Raw genomic sequence first — 22,324 nt, forward strand, 5'->3', positions numbered from 1 at the left:
GTAATGTAAATCAGATTTTGTATCTCACTACAAATTTTATATATATTCCATCATATAAGATTCTCATTTTTCTACTCTAGACATTGTTTTAAAATGGCACATTAAAGTACTGCCTGTTGTTATATACCTTTAAAACTAGTTTAAGATACAAAAGGAAGAAAAAACTCCTTAGTTTATTTATGTCATTTCTAAAATTTGGTTCTAGAAGAATAGGGAGTTAATGAATGCTTTTATGTGTTGCAATCACATGATTTAGAACTGGAAAAAAAAAAACCTTAATTATAGAATTCTTCATTTTACAAATATATGTGTGTGTGTTTTAGATAAACTATATCCCCAATAATTTAAAGTTTTGTTCAAAATAGAATGAATAATCAATAAAAGATTCCAATTTTAAACTCATGTTCATTGACACTAAAATCAATAATATTTTTTGGCAAGGTAATTGAGATAAAGTGATTTGTCCGGAGCCACACAGCTAAGTGTCCGATATCTGATTTTGGATTTGAACTCATGGGCCTTCTATCTCCAGGGTCAATGCTTTATCCATTAGACTATCTAACTGCCTCTGAACTTTCTTCTTCTTAAAAGAGAAAACTGGGTACAGTATCTATCCCTAGATTTGAGCTTTCTACTTTGGTTTACCTTAAAGTTTATCTCCTCAGCACCAGAAAATGTTATATTCAGTACCTTACAATCAGTGAAATAAAATAGATGGTGAAATGTGTGAGCATATGCATCAAGTCTTCAGGAAAATATAGAAGGGAATATGTTTTATGCTCACATTGATTAGTGGTGGGAAAAATTAGAGAATTTTCTTATAAACCAGTTATTTGTACTTATACTCAGCTTCTTACAATCCATACAGACAAGTGAAATGGAATCAGAATATTTTGAACCCTATAACTGATATAGTATGGCAGAGTATATTTACTTGTCTAGATGGTTAATATGTAATCCACAAAACAGGGTAAAAGATTTAAAAAAAAAATTAGGCTAAATATCTACTCTGCTCCTGAAAGCATCATCAAATAATTAGCTTGACTGTTTTTTTTTTAAATCAATGAGTCATTTTTCCCAACATGTGAACACGATTTTAGACACAATTTTTATCCATGTCATGTACTCGTTTTGACTTCTTTGTTCCTATACCCCTGATAAGAAAGAGTTAACTATCCTGATGTGGTGAGAGTGCATTCTCCTTACTGAATATTGTAATCTAACTTATAATATCCCTGTTGCCTTGAGCTTTGGGGTGATTTGTTATTCTATCCTTCAACCAGACTCAGCACAACAAATCAAACCACCGGTTTCAATTTGCATTGTTGGGGGCTCGGTGGCATGAAAAATAGTCTTGTAACTACTCTAGAAAAGATTACTCAGGAATTACAATGATGAAAAAGAAAGGCCCACTATTCTCAGTCCTTGTTTGCATTTGTTTTGAAGAAATGTGTTGTCCCCTTTATGGCAAAGCCTTGACAATTTGAATATTCTGGGACTCAGAGAAAGAAAGCAAAAATTGCTATTTGACCTTGAAAAAAAGAAAAACCTAAAGCCCCATATCTTGAGAGCCTAGGATGAATATCTTTGGAATGCAGTTCTAAGGGGGTGTAGACAAGCTCTGAAAAGCAATAGCTTATAAAATTCTGGGCAATTGTCACTTTGCACAATGAGGCCATGGTAATTGATTTTTTTATTAAACACAATTTAGAAGAGATAGGATATTCTTCTAAGTATTTAGCTGTAGGAACAAAAGAGAATAAGTTACTAATTGTATAAAGGTTAGTCTCTACTTAGCAATAGGATTAAATTTATGAATCATCATTTCTATAGTACAGATAGTGAATGATGGAGGGATTCCTGTCATGGAAGAGTACAGCACAAACAGTATATTATATTATATTATATGGATAATAACACCAGCAATTCTATATGCACAAGAACTGTCTCAGAAGAATTCTAAACAATTTATAGATTTGTTTTTAATCAGTCTTCATAACATTCCCATGGGGTGTAGAATCAGATAGCATAACCTCATTTTTATGACCAACCTTAGGCAAAATGGTAAAGTAGGGAAGATTATCTTTGATGTATTATCCACTTGACCTACTTCCCCCCAGCCTCTCCTTTGCTCCTGCCTTGCTTACTGCCCACTATTTTAAGGGGGAACTTCTTTTTAAAGCTTTTTTATTACCTATTTCCAACACTTTGAGAGGAGGGTAAGAAAAGAAAAAGAGGGAGAAGAAAAGAAAATGAAAAGACAGAAAGATAGAGGGAGGAAGGGAAGGAAAAAGGAATGGAGGAGAGAGAGAGAGAGAGAGAGAGAGACAGAGAGAGAGAGAGAGACAGAGAGACAGAGAGACAGAGAGAGACAGAGAGACAGAGAGAGACAGAGAGAGACAGAGAGAAAGAATGGTGAATGTAAGCATGAGAAATATAAAATGCTGTGGCCCTATATTTTAGAAATACTTTAAAATGTATTTAACAATTTTTAAAATGGCTTTGATTTGTATAATTGTATCATTTTTGATAAGCAAATTTTTCAGAGTCAGGGTAATTAAGATATTTCAAATACATAGGTGAGTATGCATTTTAAAAATTCATAGTCCATTTCAAAGTTTTATTGATTCTCGGCTCTACATTTATATCATTGTCAATTCCTAATGAATCTCAGCTCTATCCCATCCCCAGTAGAATTCTCATTTATAACAAATAAATATAAACAGGAAGAATTAGTCAGCACACTGGTCACATCTGAAAAGATATACTTTATTCCCTACCTATTATCCACTATGTCTCAGAGGAAATGTGGAAAGCATCCTTCATCATCATTCCTCTGAAGTGAAGATCCATCACTGGATGGAGCAAAGGGTTAGGGAGTCTTTCTGTGTCCTTTTCCTTTTATATTATTTTGGTTATCCTAGGAATTATTCTCTTGGTTAATTCAGCTTTTCTTCAGTTTACCATATTTATCATTTCTTATAAAATGTTAATTTTCCAATATTCCAACAAACTACAATTAGTAGAACTTTTCACTGATCTTTGAATACCTACTTTCTCTTTACTTCTTTACTGTTAGAAAAATGTGATGCTTCCACAATCTTATCCCTCTTACTCTCAGCACCAACTTACCTATTCTGCATCCCTCACTTTCATAGTTTCATAAATCCTAAATTGAAAAGGATCTTAAAACGTTTTGCTTCACTTATCCAATTTGTTTATAGCCTAAAATAAAAGGATAATTAACTTAAGGATTATTCCTCAACTGTGTTCTGTCTGTCCCGATTTACAAATTCCTGAGAATAGTTTCTTTTTAATTATTATTACAACCTAAATTCATATTCAGTGTATGTATGACTCCATGTTTATCCATGAGAAGAGTGGTTTCCTTGACTTAAACTCACAAGGAAAAGACTTTCATTTCTTCGCTCAAAACCAAGCAGAATGCAGAACACAGGACAAAGAAATATCAGTCATAATTCTAGTTAGGTCTAAGTAAAAGGCACTCAACCTTCCCTTACTTAGCCTCAAATTGATGATACAGTATAAAGTACTGGATTCTCTCTGGTCTTTTTAAAGTAGTTCCCAAAATAAAGTATTCATATATTATAGTGATAGACTTCAAAATACAGGCTTAAGAAAAAAAATAAGGCTTAAGAAAGCCATTCTGATTAAGGGAAACAAATAGTGTAATGTGCATAAAGCATAAATTCCTCTATTCTCTTTTGAAAATGTTTTAATGTTTCAATGATGGAATTGTCTCCATGGATTTGGAAACACTTGTGATTTGGATCTCTTTGAATCACTTTAAGGTTTTCCTGTTCTGGAATTATATTTGCATTAACTTATGCAGCATTTTGAGAGTTACTAGACATTAAATATGAAGTAATGTTTTTTCATTTTTATAATAAATTCATTTTGTTGCAGTGTCCTTTGTAAGACAATATACAGATTATCTATTGACTGTGTAAATAAAATTCCCTGTTTCAATATTAAAAGTGCCTTAAGATAAATTCCATTATTCTTTAATTTGTAAGCTATACCCCAAAGGATGATTTGTGGAATGTTTATATATTATTTGAAGATTAATAAAATGCTAATAATGTGTACTCTTCATTTTATTATCACTGAGAGATAAGAAGAAAAAATTAATTTAAGAAGCTGATTAGCAAATAATAATAATAACACAATATTAATAAATCCCTTCATTTGTTGCCCAGTGTTAGTAAACAGATAAGGCAAACTGAAAGTTTACTAAATCACTTAGAAGTAGAAGATTGGATACTTTCATAGCTTTAAATTTGCATTAAAGAAATATAGAAATGTTGTTATTTTGTTATTTGCATATACTTTAAATTGCTGTCCCTGTAAAAAAACAAAAGGGCAGGAAAGCCATCTCTGCAAATTCCTGTATATTTTTATGTATATAAACCAAAATTTACTACTAATAAATCATAACTTCATGGCCCCTACATTCAGTTACAAGATCCTATATAGGTTGTGAACCATAATTTAAGAAGCTGGGCTTTAGAGAATAGAAGAAATGGCTCAAGAAAGAAGTCAAAAAGGAGAAATTTCTGAAGATAGTAAAGACTATCACCATCTATGTAAAGAGGTTGGCAGGTGGGAGAATGTGATTCAGAAGAAAAGCAAGAAAAAGTCAAAATACTGGAACTTGAAAAGAATTATGATGTTGTTTTCATAAAGCTTGGATCTGGACCTATTTATGAAATTATAAATAAAATAAATCAATGACATTAGATTGAAGGAAATATTGTGCAGTTCTCAAAAAGGGACTATACATCATGATGTTTCTTGATTTCCTCTTGAAGAATGCAGAAGTAGCCATAGAGAGATCTGACATGCCAATTAGAAGAAAGGTTATCTTCATGGAAAGTAAAGTCAAGATGTAATGGGAAGTCTGCTAAGACCTATCAAATCTGATAACTGCTGCCCAGTTCCAGTGACAGTAATTGTTAGCTAATTTTCTATTTTTAAGTCCTTGGTTGGAAACACGAATTGTAAGGGAAAGGGAATTAACATTTGAATCATACTTTAGATTTTATAAAATATGATACAAATATTATCAAATTTGATATTTCTGCCAATCCTATTTAAATATTGTTATCTAACTGATTATCTAACTCTGATTTAATGATTCTCTATCTTGAGCTATATTTTCAAATACCTCTTCAATACACATGGAATAATTCTCTATCTTCAAAATATCAATTCAATCTTTATAACAACTCTATTTTAATATTATTATTTTTGTTATGCAAATGAGTTAATTGAATCTCACAGAAATTATAACTTGACACCTAAAGGTACTGATTGACTTCAAACTCTATATGACTCTTTAGTATGACATAATTGCTAAAGACAAAACATATAATGAAACTGGTTGGTGGCAAAGTATATATATACTTCTAGACTTGGTATCAGGAAGATATGAATTAGAATCCTTCCTCAAATGATTAACTATGTGATTCTGGGTAGACCACTTGACCTCATTGTACTTTAGGTTTTTCTTGAGTAAAATGATAATAATAATATAACTTCCCTCCAAGGGTTGTTTTAAGGGAAGAAACAAAATGTCTGTTGTTATTGCAATAATATTAATATGATCTAAAACAAATAAATATGAAATACAGATTATGTGTATATATATATATATATATATATATATATATATATATATATATATATATATGCACAGAAACATTATTATTTTACCATCCTGTCTTCCTCTGGACACATTACAAATTCTAGATTTCCTTCCAAATTTTTGCCATTCAGAAGCAAATGAACAATCTAGATATGGTCTGATCAGTTTCGAATATAGAGGCCTTTCCCTTGCCATAGATATGTGCTTCAGATCATGTTAAAAATAATAGTATGTATATGTCATTGTTCTTGGTTGTATACTTATTTATTTTGCCTTTTAGAGTATCATATCTCAAGCTATCTTCTTGTTTATAGTTATAAGTTTCCAGGTATTGTGATCCTAAAAGAGTTTGAAAAAGGATTTGAATTTATGATTTCCTGACTCTAAGTTAAATACTTTATATACTGGGTCACCTATCTGGATCCAAGGATGAGTAATGTAGAGATAAAAAAGGTTTAATCATTATTTCCAACTATCTAAAGCACTGCAAGATGTAAAGAGGGTTTGATTTATTCCCTATTCCTTCAGAACATAGGACTGGGACTACCAGGTAGGAGTTAGACTGAGGAAGAAATTCCTAACAGCCATAGCTGTCTGGACTAGAATATACTGCCTCATGAAGTAATGAACATTTCTCAGTGGGAAACGTTCAAGCTAGAAATGAGTATTTTGAGTGGATACAGTAGAGGGAATTGATGAATTGTTATTGAATGGATGAATCAGCTGATTGTGAAGGGCCTTTCCAATTCTGATTCTGTAATTCATTATTGAGCTTTATTCTCAATTATTACTTTAATACACATGGAATAACTTTCCAGATAACGACTGTGTTATTAGAAATGTGCAACCCGACTTTTGAATCACTAAGGTACCCAAATAAAAACTTATTAAGTATTACTATAGTTCTCTCTATATACTATAGAAAGGATAAAAGCAGTTTCCAAAAAAATGCCCAGTGAGTATCACAAGATCAGAGGTTTAGAACTGAAAGGGACATTATGGATCATGTAGCTCAATCTCCTCACTTGTAACTGAGGAAACTGAGACATAAAGAAATTAAACACTCAGATGGTAAGTGATGGAGCTGTCATTTGAACTTCTGACTGAAGAAACTATACTGTTTCTACTGCTCTAAATTACTTTAACCATAGGACAATGCGCTTCAACAAGTCATAATAATATAGTATCCTGCTTAAACATACATAGTCCAAAATTCTGGAAGGGTCAAAAAGCTATTCTTGTTTCATTATGTCCTCTTGCTAAGGTCATTCTCTATCACCTTGCTTTGCTATGATTATTATTAATTGTTAAATGTTTCTGAAACATCAGTATACATGGCTTAAATAGCTATTCCTTGTGCTGGAATATTGACATCACCCTAGAATTGAATAAGAAGATGGACTTGATTGTGCCTTTAAGAAAATATGAGTGCTTTTAATGATTCTAAAATTTTCTTTTAAAATATTTTATTTTGAATTTTAACATCAGAAAAGTATATTTCTTACTACCAACATTTTAAAAAATGTTCATTATAAATTCCTCATTATTTTTGAAATAGTCCTCCTTGTCTCTATTTCTTTTAAATCTCCTGTTCTCTTCTGTGAATTTATATTTAAAAGTATGTTTTAGTGGTCCTTTTTGTTCTTGATATCTTACTCTCCTCCATTAATTACCAAGAGGAAAATTTAAAAAAAGAAAACATATGTACATAGTAGTCGTGTCCAGAAATGTGTGTCTCTTTCCATATATTGCATATAGCTTATCTCTGTCAGGAGGTGGGTAATATTTGTTATCATATCTGGACACATGGCTAGTCATATCATTGTTCTAAGTGAACTTTTTTCACAATATTATTGACCTTGAGTTAATTGTTCCCCCGGTTCTGTTTACTTCAATCTGCATCATTTCATGGACAGACTAAGATACTCTGATATAATCTCTATTTTCATTTCTTATAGCACATTAACATTACATTGCATTATCCCTCTTAGGTGGTAGGTCATTTATTTTCTTTTTGCTTTCCTTTTTAAATTCATCTTTGGTATCAGAAATGTGTTTTGCTGTTATTTCTTCCTTAATTTTCCTCTCCCTGTTAATCAGCCCTCCTATTCTAACTACTATTTATTTCCCTGTGTTAGATTTGTCGTATTCCTACACCAGACTGTGTGTGTGCGTGCATGTGTACCTGTGTGTTCAATCCTTTTTGCTTTCAGCTAACAGAGATATGCCCATTCCTCCATTCCTTCATCTACATATGTATACTTTTCTTCTCAAGCTCCTTAGTTGTGAGGAATAAATTCTGTTCCCTTCTTTCCTCTTTCTACACTAGTAGATTTATTTCATCCTTCATTCTCTTTTGCATCTTAAAACCTTCAGAACAGAATGAATCCACCCAGAGGTATTCTGTCTTATTGAATTTCATCCATACTCTTTGAAGAGATTCTGAAGAAACACTCATTTCTTCTCCCCCACTAGAATGTTAATACTACAGCAGCATACAGTTCCTTTGAATTTTGCTCAAATAAATTTACATGTTTCTTTTTACTTTTTTTATTCAAAAGGTCTTACTCATTTCTGAAAATGCTAACATATTTTCTTATTTTATTCTTATATACTCCTGGAATATAGCTACTGTTATCTCTATTTTATATTAGAAAAAAAAATAATAAAGTTCATTGATTTGTTCATGGTCATAGAGCTAGGAAGTCTCTAAGGCATTTGAATTCAAATCCTCCTGTTGCCAAGTTCAGAGCCTTATACTCTGTGCTACAAGGCAGCCTCAAATCCATTACAAGTTTATTTTTTTCCACTGTATGATTTTACTCCACCTATACTAATTCTTCAATAGAAATCCCTCTCCATCCCCAAAAGCTTTTTCTTAAAATAATGACCTATCTTCTTTTGTTTTCATTCCAATTATTATGCACAGATGGAAGCCATAAAATATCTTCCTCTCTAGTTGGAAAGAAAGTAAAAATGCATAAAGAATCACTTGGTATGGGTTAAATGATGTTAAAGAAGCAAAAGAAAGTGAAAATAATTATATTTTGACATGCATTCTCAGTCCTAGAAGGGACTTGAAAGATCATCTAATCCTATATTCTTCCAACACATGAGAAATCTAAAGTGCAGAGAGAGGGAAAATTACTTTCCAGGTCTAAAATCCAGGGGCCTGGAGTATAATCCCAATTCTTTGCCGATTATAGCATGTTCCCTTTTCACAAAACTCTCCTTCTAAGTATACCCCTGCTCACTTACTGTAAAATCAGTTTCCTTTGATATGTCATTCAAATAGGTGAGTTTGTTTTGAGTTATTAAAATATATTATGTTGATTCCTTTTCCTGTCAGTCATTTACATAAATAAAAAGGCTAATTTATCAGGGTCAATTTCATTCATTACCCTATAAAAGATTCACATTCATTTCACTAAAAACAATTTTGTAATTTATTTATGATGCCTATTTGGAAATTTCCTAGGACTATGATTTCCCAGGGATCTCAGAAGCCATGTAAATAGTGAACTTGCATATTCAATAGACAAGTGGCCATATTCATAGACAATGCATTCTATATTTTAAAGATAATACTATAGTAGCATTTTTATAACATTTTAAGGTTTGCAAAGCACTTCACAAATATTATCCTATTTTATCCTTTCAAATGTGGGAAATAGGTGTTATTGCTAATTCCATTTTACAAATGAAGAAACTGAGACCAAGAAATTTTAAATAATTCATCCTTGGTCTCAGCTAATAAAATGTATGAAACCAGGTTTGAATCTTCCTGACCTCATGTTTAACATTCTATCCATTGTGCCATCTAGAGGCATCTACTAGATTATAGAACATAAACTCCTCCAGATTATAGATCAAAAGCTTTTCCAGTAGAATGTTATGTTATTGACATTTTAATAATGATTAGTAATAAACTCTCATGATTGCAGGAAGAGTAAAGACAAATCAGAAGACATACAGAATTGAATAACCAGACTGATGTGAAGGTTCAGATCCATGCAAAATGGAGATGATTTGAAAGAATTGAACATGTTCAAGCTAGAACAGGGGAAATGAGAGGAGAATCCTGATAAATAATTTTAAATAATATTTTTCTTTACAAATAGCTATGTGAAAGAAGTATTAAGTGTGGTCTACTTGACCTTAGAGGGCCACCTCAGAAGTGGATAGAAGTTGCATGAGGAACGTTTTGGCTAAATGTAAAGAAAATTCCTTCTAAGAAGAGTTTCCCAAAAGTGAAAAGAGCTATCTTGGGAAAAACTGTTCTCATTTTTTATTGTAGTAAGGTTTACTTATTTTTAATATGCATTGCTTTATGAATAATGTAGGGAGAGAAAAATTAGGGCAAAAGGGAAAAAGCATGGAGGAGATTAAAAAAAAAAGTTGAACATAGCATATGTTGATTTACATTCATTCTCCTTAAATCTTTTTTTCTGGATGCACATGGTATTTTCTTTCCAAAGTCTACTGGAATTGTTTTATTCACTGTACTACTGAGAAGAACCAAGCCTTTCATATTTGATCATTTCACATTCTTGCTGTTATTGTGTACAATGTATTCCTAGTCCTGCTTGTTTTACTTAGCATCATTTCATGTAAATCTTTCCGGGCCTTTTTAAAATGAGCTTGCTAACCTTTTTTTATAGAACAATAATATTCCATTACCTTCATGTACCACAGCTTGTTCAGCCATTTCCCAACTGATGGGCATCACTCCCATTCTTTGCTACCACAAAAAGAGATACTGCAAACATTTTTGTACCTGTGGGTCCTTTTCCCTCCTTTATGATTTCCTTGGGATATATACCCAGTAATGGCACAGCTAGGTCAAAGGATATGCACAATTTTGTAGCCTTTTGGACATAGTTCCAAATTACTCTGCAGAATGGCTGGATCATTTCACAACTCCACCAACAATGCATTTGTGCCCCAGTTTTCCCATGTCCTTCCAATATTTATCATTATATTTTCCTGTTATTTTAGCCAATCTGAGAGATGTGTAGGGGTACCTCAGAGTTGTTTTAATTTGCATTTCTCTTATCAATAGTGATTTAGAGCACCTTTTCATAAATCAAAATAGTTTCAATTTTTTTCATCTCTGTTCATATCCTTTGACCATTTATCAATAGGAGAATGGCTTGAATTCTTATAAATTTGAGTCAGTTCTTTATATATTTTAGAAATGAGACCTTCATCAGAAACTGTAAATGTAAAACTGAATTAAGAACATTTTTTCATATAATTATAAATGGCTTTAATTTCATCATCTGAAAATTGTCTTTTCAAATTATTTGACCATTTATAAATTGGAGAATGATTTATATTGTTATAAATTTGTATGAACTCAATTTCAAATGGGGACTAGATTACCCCTAGATTTAAAGAGTCCAAGATGGACTGCTAGTGCTTGCCTCCCAAATTGCTTTATACAGAGTGACCCAAAAGTTTTAGTGCAGTTTTAAAGCTAAAATTGCACTAAAACTTTTGAGGTATCCTGTATTTAACTTCTTTGTATTTTTTTCATTTTTAAAATTTTTTTGTATTTTATTTATTTAATAAAACAATTACTTTCATAACATAATACATTTAAAAAAAAGATTGCACATGAAACTATAAATTCATTCAACTTGCTTTTCCGTTTAAATATAGAAGTTATGTAAATTTCTATTTTTGCATTTTCCCACTCTAGAGATGGCTACCATTAGATACAAATATGTGTATATATACATACATATGTACACATATAAAAGTATTCTATAATATTTCTGTTTATAGGTTCTTTTTCTGTAGGCAGAGAGCTTCATCCTTTATATGTCCTTTGTAGTTAATTTGGGTAATTATAGTAGTCAAAATACTTATTCACTTAAATTTGTTAAGACAATATTGCTATTTTTGCATACAATAATTCTGCTTATTTAAAATTATTCTTCATTATTTCATTCAAATCTATACATGTTTATTCAAGATCATCAAGTTCATCATTTCTTATAGCACAATAGTTTTCCATCACAATCAAGTTTGTTCAGTTATTTTCCAATTGATGAGTATTTGTGTTTGTTGGTATTCTGTATCTACTTAATGTCTCCCTCATTGGAATCTTAGATCATTCAAAATAGGACTTATTTAAGTATTTCCAGAAAATATCACAATGCTCCAAAAGAGAGTGTTTTATAAATATTTGTTGATTAAACAATTGATTGTCTTTGAAGACTCTTCCAGTTCTGAATGAGATTCTGACTCTGTAATCCTCTACCTGCAGATGGAAAATGTTATTTGTGTTATACATTTCAATAAAATTAGTTTTTATACAAGAAGTTGAAGAGATGCATTTGGTGAATGTCCTGTAAATAGAAAATAAGAATTATTAAAATGACATTACCAATTTGCTTTATTGTTTTGGGTGCTTTGCTATAATGATTATGTATTTGTTAGCACATGTGAAAAGTAAAGTATAAGCTAAGTGACATGCAAGTTGGCTACATGCAAAGGTGTATTAATGTCTAAAGTGTAGGTAAGAATTATAGTTTTCCATTGACAAATAATGGAACTACTTTTCTAAACTACAAAACAAGATTGCATAACTTTAAGTATATGCTTTCTCCTGTTAATCCATCCCCATCACTTCATAGAATATTACATGGATTCTCTCTTTCTCTAGCAGTCAGAAAGAAGATAATTTATTAGTAGGGATTTCATTATTCATTAAGGGGAGCTAAGTGACACAGTGGATAGAATCCCAGACCTGGAGTCAATAAGACTCATTTTCCTGAGTTCAAATCCTGCCTCAGACATTTACTATTTGAGTGACCCTGGGCAAATCACTTAACTCTTCCTCATCTGTAAAATGAGTTGAAAAAGGAAATGATAAATATCTTCATTATCTTTGTCAACAGGATCATGAAAAGTTGGATATAACTGAACAACAAAAAATCATTAAGAATCTTGGTAACCCATATCCGATCTTAGTGTTCTACCATTAAAATGTGTTCCTTAGGAAAATTTAATGTAGAATTGGAAAGGGTGTTCCTAATCAACCAGTCCAATTCCATGTTTATTTTTAAATTGATGAAGACAAGTAGGGTTGAAGTTGGAAGGAAGGAACTAAATGGTAGAGCAAGAATTTGAATCCACTTCCTCTAGCATCAAGTGCATTGTCCTTTCTTTGTGTTCAATACTGTTTCCAAAGGAGAATGCTTTGTGGGAAGAGGTTACAAAAAACTTAATAGGCAAAGTTCTGCAGGGTCTTGAAGTGGATTTGTTCTTAGCAGTCTTATCTTAAATTATCTTAATTAGGTGACACTTTTGTTAAATTTGAAGAACACAAGGATTCCATTGGGACTCAGGCAGAATCACAAAGGCAAAGAAAAAGTCCTTCCCATGGGATACAGGCCATAATAGTTTCCTTGAAGATTATCGCAATGAGTGCCCAAATCATTTTTATCCCTGTGAGCTAGAACATAAGACCATCCATATAAAGATGAAAAGATCTAGTCCAAGGCTTCTTAAACTTTTTCAAATCTTGGTCCCTTGTCACCCAAGAAGTTTTTATGTGACCCCAGGTATATAAGATATATAAAATAGGGATACAAATCAAACATTTCCTGAAAAGAAATCATAATTTCATGATCTCCACATTCAATTACAAGATTCCATATGGGATTGAGACACAGAGTATAAGAAGTTGGAATCTAGATCTAGTCAATGCTTCTCATTTTGTAAGTGAGAAAATAGATGTTATTGAAAATTAAATGACTTACAAAGGCTGTAAGCGTAAATGGTAGGATTTGAACCTCGGACCTCAGATTCCAGTCTTTTTTTTTTTTTTTTTTCTGTACTATCTAATTCTCAAATTATCTACATCCTACTGAGAGGGAAACTATAGCTCAGAGAAGTAAGATTAATATAGTCAATAATTATGAGAGGGATAATTCATAGATGAGACCTGATGTCAAGTCTAACTTTTAGCACATTGTACTCAACTGTATCTCATTTAATTTTTTAGAGTCTTTCCCCTATTTTTATATAGTATAAATATAGCTTTCTAGCTTTACTTTCTAGCTTTACTTTCTGTCTCTCTCCCTCTCTGAGGAAAAACTTCAAGAAATTACTTTTTACTACTAAGTAAATAATTAATAAAGGTTAACATAATACAACTTTGGGATATTTGATATATTTAAAGACAAAGGCTGAAAGTAAAATAAACGCACTACTAATATAATGAATTTCAGATACAATCAACATGGAAGGTAGGAGAAATTCTTTGCCATTTCTCTCCAAGTCTCACTATCTAGGAAATTACCTATTTTATCAATTTTCATTCAAAAAGCTGGCTCTGCCTTTTTTGAACTATTGAAATTGCATCCGTCTAATACAAATGAAACTAGCATCCATTTGGTGATTCTCAATACTGTGCTCAAAGACTAACCCACTTCATTTTTCCTTCCAGGATTGATTTTAGCCTAATGTAGTTGAAGCTTTTCAGCTTTCACAAGCACATAAATCACAAATGAGTAAATTAGCAGTTTGGAAAAAGAAATAAACTATCTATTTGTGTACTGCCATCCATTCTCCCAGATACCCAAATATAAAGCCTGAAAAATTATCTCTGATTCATTCATGTTTTTCATCTCAAATATCCTATCAATGTCCAAATTGGGTCATTTATATTTATACAGTAGATTTTGTATCTTTACCATATCCACTAGCTGAAACTATTAATATTTTCACCTAAACTAGTATGCAGACTAGTTTCTCCATGTTCAATCTCTCTTCTAGTTGACCTTACATGCTACATTTAGCATCTTTATCTAAGATATACCTCTGATCATGTCATATTCTATATAAAAACCAGCACCAACACCAACAGCTTCAAAGGGCCCCCCTTGTCTACTCAGCCAAATCCAATAAAGCACTTCATTTAACTATTCTACTTCTCCTACGCCCTATTCTCTACCTAAACCAGGCTACTGACCATTGTCCAGACAAATGCCAGAATTTCTTACCTTTCAGTCTTCTGCTCAGATTACACCATATATTAAACCATAAGGTATGGAATACTTTCCTGTCATATTTTTTCCAGTTGAAATCACATTTATCTCAGCTACTTCCTCCACAAAGCTTTCCCTATACTTCGAGCTGAAAGTGATTCCCTCTTTCACTTTATTTCTAATAGAATTTTATCTATTATTCTTCCATATTCTTTTTCTGCTATATTTACTTATCTTTCCCATTACCCTCTTCTTAACTTCTCTTGTGCTACCTTGGTTCTTCCAATCACCCGAGATATTAATCTCAGACATATTCAGTTCTTCCTTTTACCTTATCTCTCCCATCCAATCAGATGCCAAACTGTAAGCACCTTCATAACATCTCTAATATCCTTCTTTAAAAAAAAAAATTCTTTACAGGGTCATCATGCTAGCTCAAGTGCTCATTGTCTTTTGCCTGAGCTACATTAATAGCCCTCCAGTATATCTCTCTGCCTCCAGTTTTTACCTGTTCTAATATGTCTTCTGTGTATTTGCTTGCAATATTCCTAAAGCATAGGTATAACTATGTAACCCACCTACTTAAGAAACTAAAGGGATTCCCATATCCTTCCAATAGTATATATAAATTTCTCTGTTTGGCATTTAAAAGCTTTCATAACCTGGCTTCATATTGACTTTCTATTCTTGTTGACAATTATTTTCCATGTTGCATTCCAGAAAAGCTGGCCTTCATATTCCTGACATAAAACATTCCACCTCTTGTCTCCAAGCTTTTTCAATGACTTTCTCCTCCCATTGTTCTTCCTAAATCATGCCTGGAATGCCCTTCCTTCACTTTCCCATAAAATCACTATTTTAATATGACTTAGTTCAAATGCCCAAACTTCCTTTAGAGTTTATCTTCAGACCTACAATAAGGTCTGTCATAGATAATTCTCCTTTGCTGGAAATTTTTTTATATTTATTTTTCATATACATACACACATGTAAATGTGTGTGTATATATATGTATGCATATACATATATAATATATATATGAATGTGTATATATGTAAAATATTTTGCCCTTCTCACAAAAAATAGGAACAGTTTCTTTTCTGTCTGGATTTCCCCAATACTGAACATTAGCATTTAATGCATAATATATTCTGGATAAATTAAATTGAATTGGTAAGTGAACATTTATTGTTTCCTATCTTAGAATATCAATTTCTCTAAACCCTTCTTATGCATTTTTGTTTCTTTCTCAGTTATCATAACATAGTACATGCTAAATAGTACATAACATAGTAAATGCTAAATAGAGTATGAAAAGAGCACCATTGCATTTGGAATGAGAGTTCTGATTGTGAGCCCAGGTGCTAATGTGATGGATCAGGGACTTACTACTCTGGGACTTAGTTTCTTCCTGTGTAAAATAAGTATAATAAGACTTCTTCTATTTACTTCATTGGATTGCTGTAAAGCAAGTTACATAATAGTAATTATAATAATATATAATAATTTATATTTGCATAGATATATATGTATGTGTGTAAATACACTAATGTATGTATATATACTCAATATGTGTATACACACATACATACATGCACAGTCTCACTTGATCCTCACAACAACAAGAGAAGGAGGTATTATTTTTATCATCATTTTTATAAATGAAAAAATTGATGAAGAAAGGTTAATATCAGATTTAGGATAAAACAGTTATTAAGCATCTAAATCTAGTTCTGTTTGACTCTAAATCTAGTATTCTATTCACTGGGTCATTTAAGAGGTGTGTATGTGTATGAGTGTGTGTGTGTGTGTGTGTGTGTGTGTGTGTGTGTGTGTAAAATTAACTATTTGTTATTGAAATGTGTATCTACCATCAATTTAGATATAACTTCTATTTGCACATGTACTATTATGTCAGTAATTATTTATCTAATGTATATTCAGCCTAACTTCTCTATTATCCTTTATTTCTCTTTTTGTTTTATGCAGAAATTTTCTGGAATATTGAGCCTTTATTTTCATATTATTCAGACAGATTATCACCTTTCTTGTATCTTTTCTGATCTTTCTTTGGAGGAAATACATGGAGAATTAGATTTATGATAAATTGGCTCCTAACATCTCTGTGTGTATATACACATGTGTAAACATATATACATATATAGTTTCCTTTTCCTTCATAGTTGCTGGTATGGGTATATAACATGTAGTTCCCTAGAATTCCCAGGAACTGAAGTGGATACTCATTTATTTTCTCCCTTGCTCCCTTTTCTTTTCCTCATTATACATATTTATATGTTTCTTCTTTCTTCATTACAACATTGGGGCTTAATTGTTGCTAAATGTCAAATAAGATATAGAAAAAGCATTTTGTTTTGCCCATAGACTATAAGCACAGTTGCCAAGTACATAAGTTTCAAGATCCCTGTAGATGTCCAGTGGTTTTATAAGCAATCCACCTTTGGATTTCAGCAAGTATAGCTACCTTTCTGCATTTAAATCTAAAGTTTCTCAACTAAATCTATTTCTATTTTCTCTTTAGAGTTATATTTTTACATGTTAAATAAAATCAATTTCTTTTTTTTTTCTTTCTATCAAATTACTATGATAGTACTCTATAAGAAACATTGTGAAAAATCGTTGACCAAATCTATTTCTTTGGACTCCTGTAGGCATCTGAGGAAACACTGCACTCGAGAAGTGAGGGAGAAGACCCTTTCCGAGGAATGGAGCCTTACTTAGTACGCAGACTTTCCTGCCGTAATGTCCAGCTTCCTCCACTGGCCTTCAGACAGCTAGAACAAGCAGATTTGAAAAGTGAATCTGAGAACCTACAAAGGCCCACCAGTCTTCCACTGAAGATTCTTCCACTGATTGCCATCACATCTGCAGAGTCCAGTGGGTAAGTAGCAATGGCAAAAAATTCTCCATTCTGTTTTGAAAAATTACTTTAATGACTTGTATGTTTGTAAAAGTTTTGTTTCCCTGAGTATATATTCTGTAAAGAGAAAGAAGCATGGTTTGTACATAATGTGCCAATTCTTTGAGGAAGACAAATTTTGGTAATATTCTTGATGAAGTGAAAATCCTGCTTATGACAACAACTGGGAATTGACTATCATTACTGGAAAAAGAAAATATGTTGGGTTAATGTAATTCAACAGAACAATCCCAAGCAAATTAAAACTAATAAGAGAAATTACCACATGGGAATAAGTATATAGAAATAGTAGGCACTGTTCATTGATGCAAAATGAATTTGAAATCAAGGAGAGATTAATTATACTGTAATTAGAGTCAAAGAAAAATGTGTAATTACATTCATCTGTATTGTAATGTGCCTTATAGCACTTTGAGGTTCTGCTTATTAAAATGCTGTTTTGGTATTAAGCCCAAGATGATTTTTTTTTAGCTGAAAAGTGAAGTGGAAAGATTTGAATAGGTACATATAATAGGATTGCGCCAATGGTCATTTCTGTTATCCAACATGTTGTCCTTTCCCATTTATAAGAATTTTACAATTTTTTCATTTTACCTTGCTTTTTTTTTTGTCTTTTTATATTCCTTATCCTCCCTCACTATTTGAGCCCTTTCCATTATCTGGAAAAGGACATAAAGCACAGATCTATTAAATGCTCAGTTGGTTTGTGATATTTATGGAAGCCTAAGTGAAAGAGGAAAAATATGAATCCAGCAGTTTATATATTGCTAGATAATCCAGAGACTGTTTTAGAGTGCATGGATGACAGTGTTAGGGGATGATCTATGGACAGAAAGGAATTTTTAGGCATCTTCTAGAAAGCGTTTTTATATTTTTATTAATGTGACCTCTCTGAGGTTTCTGTAAATGTGGCCAAAACACCATTTCTTTTTTTCTGAAATTTGACGTTTGTTTTATCAGCTTTGTGGTTTCTGGACACTTAGATATATAGAGAATTACTCCTTGGATGTGATTAATTCAAATAAAACTTTTATAGGGAACAGGAGGTTTAATTTTCTTAGATTGAACCTATGCTATAGTGATAGTAGGAATAAATGGAATAAATTCCTCTAGTTAGCCATCTCTAGACAGGAGAATGAGGGGAAGAATAAAAAGAGAAAAAAAGATAGCTACATAATGAATTTATTATATATTCAAAAGGATAGCAAGTTGTACATAAGAGATTTGCAGTTTCATGTATAAACATCTTTTTTTCTATTCTCTGTCATGAAGTATAAAGTAGAAGTGTCTATGGATTTATTTCTTCTTATTTTATTTCTTAAGTTCATAATTTGTGCATATATATGTATATATATATATATGTATATATATATATATATATATGATACAAACAGATTACTTTAATATATAAGAGCAAGTGATTCTTTATATAGTTTGCTGCCCTATGGAAACAACTGATTCAGAACAGCATTTTTATAGCCTATGCAAAGAGAGTTTGAACTAACTTTCTAGTTCTTTGGATCTCCAGTTACCATTTCACTCCAGGAAAACTGGCAGAACATTTATTGTGAATCTCAGAACATATAGATCAACTAGTAGAGAGATGTTGGGGTCAACTTTTATTTCTTCTCAATAACTAACTCATTAACTGTCACTTCCATCACTATCATTGCTAGTTTTGTCATTAATTCCATCTCCAATCATCTCAAGATTGAGAAGTTTGAACCAAATTCTGATCTTATGAAAGAGAAGGAAAATGAATAATGATAACTAGAAGGAAAATAAATAACACTAACAGCAGTGGCAATAAGCTTGTGCCAGTGGTAGCTGTGAGGTTAAATAGACACTTCTACCTTACATTTCTCCCCTTATCACTTGATCCAGTGAGACAGCCTGTTAACAGTAATACATGGCCACCCAATGCTTACTTCACCAACCTGATTTAATACCTATCCCAATATAGATTTTATAATTCAAATTCTAATTGTTCCCCAAACTTTTCAGGATAAATAATATTAATAGTCTTCACAAATGATAAGCTATTCATTCTGGGATAAATGCGAAGATGAAATAAACTATTTTAAGTATTGGAGTTTTAATTAATTGGAAAGGAAGGGACACTGGGAACTAGACATGACTTTAGAACTCTTTGTCTCCAGGAATGCATTATGATAAATTTTATTCACCTCAAAAAAGACTGTATATTAAATATATCTCTTTATGGTTAATTAAAATCCACAGATGGAAGATGAGCTCAGATAATTGAGTAGTTAATTGTATGTACTAGAAACAAATGAGTACTCTCCAAGGGCCAAGGGAGCTTAGGTATAGTGTATTTGAAATCTTCTATCCCATAACACCTTAACTGGTTCAGATCAGAAACCAAGAGGCATGTATATTTTAAAATATAATTATAATATGCAAATATGTGAAGTGTACTTCAAGAAAAAAATCAATGTATTGAAAATCACAGGAAATGGTTGGCTTGGTTTTGCTGAAGCTAGCCAATGTCAACATTGGTCAACTAACCACATCAAATAAAAAACAAAAAAATCATTACCTCTCTAACTAGGAAGTTACAAAACACCATGAAATATCAATGAAAAGAGAAGACATGGACCAAAATAATCCTAATATGGCTCAGCAGGAGGAGAAGTTAAAAAGAGAAAGATTTCTCCTGGGATTCTGAGATTTTGCAGAGGTGTTTTGATAACTTTTAACAACCAACTTGTTGAGGTTAAAAATAATGTACCAGTGACACACATTATTAAGAATTTTGCCCATCATCTTCCTAAGTCTACACAATCAACGAAACAGTAAACCAAGCCCTGATTCATAATACTTACCAAGTACAGAGGTATGAATGGTTACCCCAGAAATTTACCAATCAGCTCAAGAGCCAGTATAAGCTGACTAAAGCATGCCCTTGGAATTATCCTATTTTTCAGGTATCCTCAAATTCTGCCATATCTCCTCCTCCTCTCAAACAAGATATGAGGTCATTTTGATTTCACTTAGAATAACTTGGTTTTTTATTGTTTTCTAATAAGTGGCCATATTTGTCTTTAATAGATTTCTCTGAATCTTTTCTTAACTTTGACCATAGAAACAAACAATACAAAACAAAGCAATAATCAACGTGGGGAGAAAAGAGATCATCTCCACACATGCATAGTCTCCTTTTGGGACCTATTTTTCCTCTGTATTTTTCGTCTCTTTTCCTTTCTACTCTTGGTTGAATAGACTATTTGAAATAGTTGTTTAAATTTGTTTAATTTTTTAGGGTGCAGCCATGTTTATTTATCAATCTATTTATTTTATGGGGCAAATGAGGTTATGTGACTTACCCATGTTCACAGAAATAGTGTGTTAAGTGTCTGAGGTTGGATTTGAACTCAGGTCTTCTTGACTTTCAGGGCCTGTATCCTATCTATTGAGCCATATACTTATCCTTTAAATTTGTTCCATACCTTTTGTAGAGCCACAACAGGGCTCCAAAAAATGATTGGCTTCTGAATGGGATCTTTGGTCTAATAAAAGCACATTATGTAAGAAGACTAATATTTTCCTTGTAGATTGCCAAGGCAAAATATTTGTCAGACAGAAATCAAGACAATTTTTATTTATTACAACTTTATAAATTTTACCTTAGGTTTATTTTAAAGGGATATATGTGAACATGTTTAAGTTTATATTCTTATATCATTCCTTTGCATTTCTAATTGTCAAGTTTTTTTGCTTTCAAATTTAGTGAACTTAGTGATCATTTTGGAAATCTCTAAATGAATAAAATAAAATCATAAACTTGGTAATATGTGAGAACCTAGATTTCATCTTTCCCTTGTAGAAGACTAGGTTTCAAATTTTATAGCCAGAGCTTTGATGGTTTAAAGGAAAAAACTGTACTGAAATATGACTGACTACAAATTGAGAATATAATAATATTTGTTTAAAATTTATTATTAAATAATAATTTGTTTAAAGAGTCAGAAGAAGAAATGTAATTTTCCATGACAGAGACTTCTCTATACAATCTAAAAAATTCCTTAGAATATCTCCACTTACTTTTCATTTAATAGTGACACTGATTGATATTGCAATATTATTCTGTGTGTAGGTGTGTGTGATAAAGATATGAGAGAGAGAGAGAGAAGTGAAATAAACAAAAAAGATAAGCATGAGACAAGCAAAAATGATAAAGAATTAGAGAAAAGGTGAAGAACAAGAAGATAGAGGATAAGTAGGATAAGAGAGAAAAAGAAAGTTACTATGACCAGAGTAAATAAAGGACTGGTAGGAAAAAGGAGCAGAGGAACAAACTTTAACAACTTAATAATATGGTAATTTCCAGGTACTTTAGGAGAGAATTATGCCTCTGAAATGTCTTTCTGCTCAAAGGTCTTATTTGCATATTGGTTCTACTGGTGAATACCCCCCCAATGATTTAAACCAGAACATTCAGAAAAGAGGATAGATTTTAATCCATCTCCTCCTTCCCCAGAATATAACTTCCTATCTATGATTTTTAAAATTTAATCATGTATATTACATGCATTTTCCTTTATATTTTTCCAATTTATACAAAAATTACCATTTATTCCGAATTTTTTCTATTTATTATTTCTTATACCATTGCAGCATTCTGTTATATTCATTAACCAAAAATTAAGCCCATTGCCAATCAATGGGCACCAATTTGATTTCCAGTTGTAT

General features: G+C 31.8%; 1 protein-coding gene across 6 annotated transcripts in view; it reads left to right on the forward strand.

Annotated features, from left to right (window-relative positions):
* PDE4D (phosphodiesterase 4D) overlaps positions 1-22,324 on the forward strand; it is a 1,915,283-nt gene that overhangs the window by 700,149 nt on the left and 1,192,810 nt on the right. For all 6 annotated transcript variants that reach the window (XM_074282453.1, XM_074282452.1, XM_074282451.1 and 3 more), the window contains one exon: positions 17,343-17,572. In XM_074282453.1, the coding sequence (XP_074138554.1) occupies positions 17,343-17,572 (230 nt within the window). The remainder of the gene's footprint in view (positions 1-17,342; positions 17,573-22,324) is intronic.

The sequence above is a fragment of the Sminthopsis crassicaudata genome, chromosome 1 (assembly GCF_048593235.1).
Source record: "Sminthopsis crassicaudata isolate SCR6 chromosome 1, ASM4859323v1, whole genome shotgun sequence".
NCBI lineage: Eukaryota > Metazoa > Chordata > Mammalia > Dasyuromorphia > Dasyuridae > Sminthopsis > Sminthopsis crassicaudata.